The sequence below is a fragment of the Schistocerca piceifrons genome, chromosome 3 (assembly GCF_021461385.2).
Source record: "Schistocerca piceifrons isolate TAMUIC-IGC-003096 chromosome 3, iqSchPice1.1, whole genome shotgun sequence".
NCBI lineage: Eukaryota > Metazoa > Arthropoda > Insecta > Orthoptera > Acrididae > Schistocerca > Schistocerca piceifrons.
In genome coordinates, this window is record NC_060140.1 from 135,995,465 (window position 1) to 136,005,892 (window position 10,428).

The 10,428-nt window shown below is 39.5% G+C and overlaps 1 protein-coding gene across 4 annotated transcripts in view; it reads left to right on the forward strand.

Annotated features, from left to right (window-relative positions):
* The window catches only part of LOC124789829 (uncharacterized protein KIAA0930 homolog), a 102,736-nt gene extending 94,137 nt beyond the window's left edge, over positions 1-8,599 (forward strand). For all 4 annotated transcript variants that reach the window (XM_047257323.1, XM_047257320.1, XM_047257322.1 and 1 more), the window contains one exon: positions 8,220-8,599. In XM_047257323.1, the coding sequence (XP_047113279.1) occupies positions 8,220-8,260 (41 nt within the window). In that variant the 3' untranslated portion in view covers positions 8,261-8,599. The remainder of the gene's footprint in view (positions 1-8,219) is intronic.
* The last annotated feature ends 1,829 nt before the right edge of the window (positions 8,600-10,428 follow it).

A 10,428-nucleotide genomic window follows, 5' to 3' on the forward strand; every position in this document is an offset into this window, starting at 1 on the left:
GGGACTCTGCTCCTTCATATTCAACTGTTTCCAAGCAGTCAAATGAATTTAAATTTGGTTGGGAGAACTGAGAAGTTTGGCCAAGATGTGTCACGACTTCAAAAATCATTTCAGAAGTGCACAAAATGGTCATGGAGGATCACCGATTAAAAGTGCATGAAATTGCTCATGCTTAACAGATATCGTCTGAAAGTGTATATCACATTTTAACTGAAGAATTAGAAATTAAAAAATTATCTGCAAAATGGGTGCCACGACTCTTGACGCTGGATCAAAAACGCATGAGAATGTACATATGGGAACAATGTCTGGCCCGGTTTAGGAGAAATGAACAAGATTTTTTGTGCCAGTTTGTGACCAAAGATGAAAGTTGGGTGTACTACTAGCCCCAGAGACAAAATAACAGTCAAAGCAGTGGAAAAATGCTGATTTTTCTGCCACCAAAGAAAGCAAAGACAATTCCTTCAGCGAGAAAGGTCATAGCATCCATGTTCTGAGATGCGAAGGGAATTCTGTTTATAGGTTACCTCCCGACTGGGAAAACAATTACTGGAGAATGCTATGCTAACCTCCTGGACAAATTGCAACAAAAGATACATGAAAGAAGGCCAGATTTAGCAAGGAAGAAAGTCATCTTCCATCAAGACAATGCATGCCCACACACGTGCCGTCACCATAGCAGAATTATAGGAACTAAGGTATGAATTGTTGCCACACCCACCTTATGCACCTGATACGGCTCCATCAGACTTCCATCTCTTTCCAAAACTGAAAATTTTTCGTGGTGGACGAAGATTCCCATGAAACGGAGAATTGTTAGCAGGACTTGACAACTATTTTGCAGGCCTGGAGGAAACTCATTTTCAAGATAGGATCACGGCACTGGAATATCATTGGACCAAGTGAATTAATCTACAAGGAGACTACACCAAAAAATAAAAAAAAAATTTCAGTGATGTAAGTACTTTTTTTTTCTATTCCATTCTGAGAACTTTTCAAACCACCCGCGTACTACCTGCTTTATCCATGGGATCATTCCATTTCATATCCCGACAAAGTGTTACACACAGGTATTCATTTGCATGAGCTGGCCAATTGCAGCAGTGACCTGTTGATATTATAGCCATAGGATACAACATTTTGTTTTGTTTTGTGAAGTGCAGAATTCTATATTTCTGAACATTTAAAGCAAGTTGCCAGTCTTTGCACCACTTTAAAATCTGATCAAGAAATGACTGAATATTTACGCAGCTTCTGTCAGATAGTACTTCATTATAGATAACTGCATATCTGCAAAAAGCCTGATGTTACTATTAATGTTGTGTGCAAGATCATTAATATACATCATGAAGAGCAAAGGTCCCAATACAATTTCCTGTGGAACATCCAAAAGTATTTCATATGATGATAACTCTCCGTGCAAGGTAACGTGCTGCATTCTTCCTACCAGAAAGTCCTGAATCCAGTCACAAATTTTACTTGATACCCATGTGTCATACTTTTGACAGTAAATGTAGGTGTGGTAGTGAGTCAGTGCTTTTCGGAAATAAAAAATTAGTGTGTCTACCTGATTGTCTTGATGCAAAACTTAAAGCTTTCAGAGAAAAGAGCAAGTTGGGTGTGACGTGACTGATGTTTTGGGAATCTATGCTGGTTGACAATGGTCATTCTGTTCAAGATACCTCAATGTGTTTGAGCTCGGAATATCTTCTAAAATTCTAATTGATTGGACGATAGTTTTGTGAATCACTTCTACAACCCTTTGTGTACATGAATGTGTCCTGTGCTTTTTTCCAAGAATTCAGACAGTTTTTTATTTGAGGGATCTGCATAGATTATAGTTAAAAGAAGGGTGAACCCAGTCGCAGATTTAGTATAGAATGTGATAGAAATTCCATCGGGCCCTGCAGCTTTGTTCAATTTTAATGATTTCAGTTGTTTTTCAACACCACTTACACTAATACTGATTTCACTCATATTTTCAGTGGTACGAAGATTTAATTGGGGCAATTCTCATGGGTTTTCCTTTGTAAAGGAGTGTTTGAAAATGGTATTAAGCATTTCAGCTTACTACCTTCAATTTCAGTTCCTGGAAACAAATTTTGGTGCCACTAACTGCATTTACATACAACCAGAATTTCTTTGGTTTCTGTGAAAGATCATTTGGCCATATTCTGCTGCAGTAGTCATTGAAGGCATCACATATTACTCTCTCGACAGCCAGTTATGTTTCATTCAGCATCTCTCTACCTATTGCCCTATGCTTTGTTTTACACCTATTACGCAGTAATCTCTCTTTCTTTGGAAGTGTCTTTACAGTGACTGTGTACTGTAGAGGTTCCCTCCCATTATGAACTGTTCTACTGAGTACATATCTTCAGTGCATGGTCAATTGTTCTTTTAAACTTGACTCATTGTTCCTCTACGTGCTCCTGCCCCGTGTTGAAAGTTTCGGGTTCCTTATTTAGATATGACACTACTGATTTTTTTTAATCTAGCTAAATTGCTGGGACCACAATTAACGCTGACGGGTACTGTGAGACTCTGAAAAAACTAAAACGGGCAACCTCCGACGATGACGTGAAAGAAGAGGTTCATAACTTTCTGAACAGCATGGCGGCGAGCTGGTATGGCATGGGCATACAAAAACTTCCACAGCATTTACAAAAATGCATCAGCAGAAATGGTGATTATGTTGAAAAATAGCTAAATGTTCAAGCTGTAAACTGATATAAACCATTGTAGAAATAAACAGGTCTTTGCACTTATAAAAAAAATAGGAGATCTTACTTTTGGGATTACCCTAATATATTCTCAGCTTGCATACACATACCCATTCATACACGGTAATCACTAATATGCAGAAACAATGAATCACTGACCACAGTGGTGCAGTGTGACTTTCAGCAAATATTCAGGAAGTTGCTCTGTGTAGTGTAGTGCAGAGCAGTGCAGAACAGTTTGTGAATTTTATACTAATGCTTTAAAACTCAATATAACAGGATATAACAGGGTAACTGAGTGTGGGCGGTGGTTCTGTGTCAAAGATGGATGCAAGTGCAACAGGAGAAGGGAGACTGTAGATACGGGATGTTCTTTATTATTGCATTTTTACAATGATTGGACCTTCTGGCTACTAGTGTAGATGGTGAACAAGGTGAACTTATTGTTCAGCATCTCGCAGTGCACAAACTTTCGGCCCAGTGTGCATATAATAGCACTTCAGTCTCCTCTGCTGTGGCTGCAGGTTCAAGAGAAGGCTCGTGTTTTCTGGTCTGCGTCATACCGGAGCAACATAGCTGCTGTGAGGCGGCAAACTGTGCCATATCCAGTGGTGCAGAACATGGAAGTCTCATGTTGATATTTTGGCAGAGGCAGCAATGGCGGGATACCCCATGACGTAGTCCAAAGAAGGCTACAGAGCACTCAAGCAGCAGGCAGAGTTTTGTACCCTGGCAACAATAGTGGCAGCATCATCGCCAATATGGCTTTGAATGATGATGATGATGATGATGATGATGATGATGATGATAGCTGGTTTGGGAAGGTGTTAAATGCAACTTATCAGCATTGAGTTCACAGAAGGCTGGCATTTCTGTGTCACTAGGAAACTGTTCTGGAACAGAAGAAATGACTGGAGTGACAGTTGTCACACAGAAGCCAATCAAACCAGAGTGACTCCTCGAAGGCTAGCCCCTGGGCACTGACACCCAGTACAGTGTCATGGATTTGGGTGCTTCTGCTTGAGAGTTACTGATCACAATAGTTGATGGCCAGCACCTGACGATGTCCGGTGCTCTGACACTCCAGCTCCTGCTCCAAGTACTGCTATAGTTTATCCTGATACAATTCCACCCTCCTAAGAAAAACTGGCTGTAACATAAGTACTGGTTTATTTACAAGTATTTACATTTTTTGTCCCCACTTTGCCCTTAACACTATGTACACTTCTTTTTGACTTCACTAGTCCTTAGCTCACACAGATTTTTCATTCACAGTTGATTCTGTTCTTTCTCAGACTGTCTCTTGTTGGTGCCATTATTACCGGTTTGGACCCATAGGTTGAAGGTTGGAAGGGTTGGAATTAGAGCAATTTTCTGCTTGAAGTAGTAGTAAGCAATAACTATTATGGCTAAAATCATGTAGGCAGCTGAGGTTGAGATTCCTATAGTTAGGAAGTGACGATGATGCTATGTATGATACTCTAATTACAAAATGTAATCAATGTGTTAAGATATGACAGAGTTGTGGTACAGTGTTATAATTGCAATGTCCTATTATTTTGTATGTTGGTTCTTCTGTGTTACAGTGAACTTTGAATGAAAGAGGCAAACAATTGAATGTAATGGAAACATTTTGTTTATGTTAGGCTGAAGGAACTGTTAAGCAAAATATTTATTCACCATGTTTGTGCACATGCGAATAGGGAAACATCAATGTCACATTGTATGATATGTAATTACTCTGAAGAGTGCATGTTTAGTCAACGCTGAAGGAGTTATATATGTGTGCAAGTTAGTCGTGGGCCTTTAGTTTTCCAGATAAAGATTTTTGGCTTTATCAGTTTATTCTTGAAAGATGATGATAGCATTAGACACAAAAGACCCATGCACTGCTCCTCATGTGGGAAATACTGCACTGCTGAGCTGGGCTGATAACCATTTGTCATTCACTTTGGGTACACGCCGTCCGCAGGTCAAGTGAGTTCACCTTTTTCTGCTCTGCGACGGAATGTCCAAAAATGGTAATCACACGCAAAAGAGAATTCTTCCGAAGAGTAGGTCTGCATTGGTTATACTCTATGTTGTACTCTATGGCAACCCAAAGGGTTATTATTTTTACTTTTTATGTGCAAGGACATTACAGAGCACACATAAGGTATCTTAATCAGTGGCATGTTATGAATTTTTTTGCATTGGGGAGGGGGTTGTCCTGGAATTGCGGCAAAAATACAACAAAAATAATCATTGAAAGATTATTTGATTAAACAGAGAATTTGAAAAGTTTGTTCTTATACTTCTGTTCCAATGACATCAGGAACATGGGATCATGGCGGTGTCTTTGTTACACTCTCGCCTCCACCACTCAAAGATAACTTTGAGACAAATACATATGTTTACTCATAGAACAGTTTCCAAACATTACACTTTAGTTATTAGTTCTGCAGTGACATATAAAGTTTAGTTCATTGCTTATAGATATCTTAGTTTGGTGTAACTCGGAGTAATCTGCTTCCTGCCGCTACTCCTGAAGTTGTCGTCCCGGTCCATTTCATCGGAAACCTGGATCTCGTTAAGTGAATTCCATGAAATAATCCAGGCACCAAGTCATTTTATAGTGGTTTGTTAATGACAAGCTCCACAAATTCTTGGTGGGAGACCACTCCACATAACAGGCTACATAGTCACAAAACTGTAGTAAAACAAGTATATTATTACATTGATATGTGACACAGTGGCCACGTCTGTGAACTGTCTCCTACTGAGCTTTTCTGAGCCTTCTGCTCCCCTGATTTATATGTTCTTAACAATGAAGTTAACAAAACTAGAGTGCAAATTTATAATTTTAAAAATTACAAGTTCAAGTTTATTATGAATAACTGTATACAAATCCTTTCATATTTTATGCCTAAACTGGCGTATACAATATAAAAGATTTTTACATAAGATACAAATCACATTATACAAAATAGTGAAAAACAACAATGTGAACCTAATTTTTCTTAATTATGGATTAATTGGTAAATGCAAAATAATGCTAGCATATATTGGACGAACATGATATACAAGTAAATAAATGAAATAATAAATTTTATGAAATTTAATGTATTATACAAAATCACTTTTTAGATACAACTGGAATTACAAAACTTTCCATGAATTGCTTCTTTGGAGAGTATTTGATTAGGGTATCGAAAAAGGAATGCAAAACAAGGAGTTGTTTTATTTCAGGCACCCAGTGTGATAATTCTGTACTATCTTTTTGATTACCCAAAACCATCACTGGAACCACCAACCTATGTATCTCCCACACATTAATTTACTTACCCATCCTGCCATTAGAGATCCTACCCGCTGAAAATTTGACTCACGTGAATAACACTATAGACTCCTTAGACTAGATGTTAGCTGTTAAAAATGACTGTATATCAATGGGATACCTTGTAGACAACACAAAATTTGAACACGCTTAATTTAAACACACTCATTCCACATTCTCATTAGCAGAAATTTCCCAGGTTGCATACCCACACCCATTGATGCACATTAATTTCTAGTACACAGAAAAAATGAATCACTGACCACAATGATACAGTGTGTCTTTCAGCAAATGCTCAAGATATTACTCAGTGCAGTGCAGTACAGTGGAAAACAGTTGTTGAATTTGAAACCAACACTTTAAAACTCATTATAATGATGTATAGCCGGATGCTTGTGCAAGTGGCCAAGCTTACACAACTTTGTACAAGCTTCTATTGCAGTTATGGTCTGTGTCCCTTATTTTGTTTAAAGAGCAAAATCACATTCGTGTAATTTTTATTGTGCTTTGTTCTTATTCCAACATTACTTGTCAGCTTCTCAGTGAAAGTTAGTTTTCCATCAACAGTTGCTATCCAGCAAGCTGTAGAATGTCTTCATGGTTTCAGCAATGGGTGAGGACTGTACCTGATGGTGTCCTAAATATCACTCACTTCAGCTGCTCAAACCAACAGTCCACTTTCACAATGAAAATCACTTCCTGATCTCTTGATTGAAACCAGTATGTTTGTTGAAGTTACTACACGTTGTTGTTGTTGTTGTTGTTGTTGTTGTTGTTGTGATCTTCAGTTCTGAGACTGGTTTGATGCAGCTCTCCATGCTACTCACTCCTGTGCAGGCTTCTTCATCCCCCAGTATCTACTGCAACCTACATCCTTCTGAATCTGCTTAGTGTATTCATCTCTTGGTCTCCCTCTACGATTTTTACCCTCCATGCTGCCCTCCAGTACTAAATTGGTGATCCCTTGATGCCTCGGAACATGTCCTACCAACCGATCCCTTCTTCTAGTCAAGTTGTGCCACAAACTCCTCTTTTCTCCCATCCTATTAAATACCTCCTCATTAGTTATGTGATCTACCCATCTAATCTTCAGCATTCTTCTGTAGCACCACATTTCGAAAGCTTCTATTCTCTTCTTGTCCAAACTATTTATCATCCATGTTTCACTTCCATACATGGCTACACTCCATACAAATACTTTCAGAAACGACTTCCTGTCACATAAATCTATCCTCAATGTTAACAAATTTCTCTTGTTCAGAAACGCTTTCCTTGCCATTGCCAGTCTACATTTTATATCCTCTCTACTTCTATCATCATCAGTTATTTTGCTCTCCAAATAGCAAAACTCCTTTACTACTTTAAGTGTCTCATTTCCTAATCTAATTCCCTTAGCATCGCCCGACTTGATCTGACTACATTCCAAATCCTCGCTTTGCTTTTGTTGATGTTCATCTTATATCCTCCTTTCAAGACACTGTCCATTCCGTTCAGCTGCTCTTCCAAGTGCTTTGCTGTCTCTGGCAGAATTACAATGTCATCGGTGAACCTCAAAGTTTTTATTTCATCTCCATAGATTTTAACACCTACTCTGAATTTTTCTTTTGTTTCCTTTATTGCTTGCTCAATATACTACACATATCAAGCATAAATTTGTGTCTATTTTAATAATAAAAGTTTGGATAAATATCCAACTTTACACATTACTGATATTAGTCACCACATTTTAAAGTTAAATATTACACACTGAAAGAAATTCAAGGAGCACCTAACTGATGGTTCTACTATTACTGCAACGATTATATTTACATTACCCATTCTGTAACCTCTGTGACTTGACACAGGTTGTGGATGAATTTCCACCTGTAAAAGTGTGTCACGCTGGCTCCTGTACATCACCAATTCAGGCTGTCCTTCATACTTACAGGTAAGGGGATAGAAGCTGCATCCTATCTCTTCTCTTACACTGCTTTTACCCTGAAAGGATACCGAATTCTGCCACTCGGACATGACTCACACTTCACAGCCAAGGGGGAGGGCGTGTTGCAGATCAGTCTTTTCCGTAAAGGAAAGTGCATCTGTAGTAATAAATAATATTTGAGATACTTTTCTAGCACTGCTGCTTCCAATAATGTTGTTGTTATTTTTTTTAATCAGCACGCATTTTGTTTCTTTTCCAGACATTTTGGATCATCGAGAGGGTCCCATTTTAACTTTCTAGCAACACTTTCTGTATGTGATCATACAGTACAAAGCAGAAGAAGATGTGGACAGTGCTGGACAAAATGTGTTCCTTTGTTACTGCTCATCCTGTTGCCAAAGAATTTTATAGATGTATCTTTGAATGGTGTGTCGTGTGTTGATGTAAGGAATTGAGAATTAAGTCATTTAGAAGTGCAATGTAGTATAGAACAATATACTTATTGACTTTTATAAGTATGTGCTGATCTTCCATATCCTTTGCATTTCACTTTTTGTTAAATAAGGTCTAAAATATGCCTTTGTTGTGAGAAAATGCTGACATGATAATTGCATTTAATAAATAAATTTGTAAATCTTAGAATTTACAGTTGTGAAGATCTTTGTGAAGCAGCACATTTATTTATTGATTTACTTTCTTCTTCAGTGCCTCTATAGTACTCTGACAAAGTACTGTGTCACTCTTAATATAGCAGCTTATGACTGCTTATTATTACAAAGATTTACTTCAGAGTTCCAACCCATGAAACCTTCTTATACGACAAATACGGTAATGGGATATAACAGTACCAGGGAAGAAAAGTTGCTACTCACCATATAGCGGAGATGCTGAGTCGTGACGGGCACAATAAAAAGATTCACACAATTAAAGCTTTCGGCCATTAAGGCCTTTGTCAGCAGTGAAGTGTTGCAGTTTAGACGGAGGGCAGGAGAGAAGGTGCAGAGGGGGAAGGGGGTAAGTAGTGGAAAGGAGAGAAATAAAAGAGATTAAAAGACTGGGCGTGGCAGTGAAATGACGGCTGTGTAGTGCTGGAATGGGAACAACAGGGAGGGGGCTGGGTGGGTGAGGACAGTGACTAACAAAGGTTGAGACCAGGAAGGTTACGGGAACGTAGGATGTATTACAGGGAAAGTTCCCACCTGCGAAATTCAGAATAGCTGGTGTTGGTGGGAAGGATCCATATGGCACTGGCTGTGTAGCAGTGAATAAGATGAGGGATATCATGTTTGGCAGCATGTTCAGCATCAGGGTGGACCACTTGTTTCTTGGCCACAGTTTGTCGGTGGCCGTTCATGCGGACAGATAGCTTGTTGGTTGTCATGCCTACATAAAATGCAGCACAGAGATTGCAGCTTAGCTTGTAAATCACATGATTGGTTTCACAGGTAGCCCTGCCTTTGATGTTAGTGACCAGACTGGAGTAGGTGGTGGTAGGAGGATGTATGGGACAGGTCTTGCATCTAGGTCTATTACAGGGGCTTGAGCCATGAGGTATGGGATTGAGAGCAGGGGTTGTGTAAGGATGGACGAGTATATTGTGTAGGTTTGGTGGACAGCGGAATACCACGGTAGGAGGGGTGGGAAGGATAGTGGGCAGGACACTTCCTATTTCAGGACATGACGAGAGATAACTGAAACCCTGGCGGAGAATGAAATTCAGTTGCTCCAGTCCTGGATGGTACTGAGTTACGAGGGGAATGCTCCTCTGTTTCCGGACTGTGGGACTTTGGTAGATGGTGGGAAACTGGAAAGATAAGGCACAGATGATTTGTTTTTGTACAAGGATGGGAGGATGATTATGTTCAGTGAAGGCTTCAGTGAGCCTCTCAGTATATTTCAAGAGGGAATGCTCGGCACTGCAGATGCGACGACCACGGTTGGCTAGGCTGTACGGAAGGGACTTCTTGTTATGGAATGGGTGGCAGCTGTCAAAGTGGAGGTATTGCTGGTGGTTAGTAGATTTGATATGGATGGAGGTACTGATGTAGCCATCTCTGAGGTGAAGGTCAACATCTAGGAAGGTGGCTTCTTGGGTTGAGTAGGACCAGGTGAAGCAAATGGGGAAGAAGTTGTTGAGGTGCTGGAGGAATGTGAATAAGGTGTCCTGACATTCAATCCAGTTAGCAAAGATGTCATCAATTAATCTGAACCAGATGAGGGTTTAGGATTCTGGGTTTTTAGGAAGGATTCCTCTAGATGGCCCATGAATAAGTTAGCGTAGGAATGTGCCATGTGAGTGCCCATAGCCATACCTTGGATTTGTTTATAGGTAATGCCTTCAAAGGAGAAGTAATTGTGGGTGAGGAGGTAGTTGGTCATGGAGACTGTTGGTTTTGAATCCTTAGGGCATCTGGAAAGGTAGTGTTAGACAGCAGTAAGGCCATGGGCATTAGGAATGTTAGTGTACA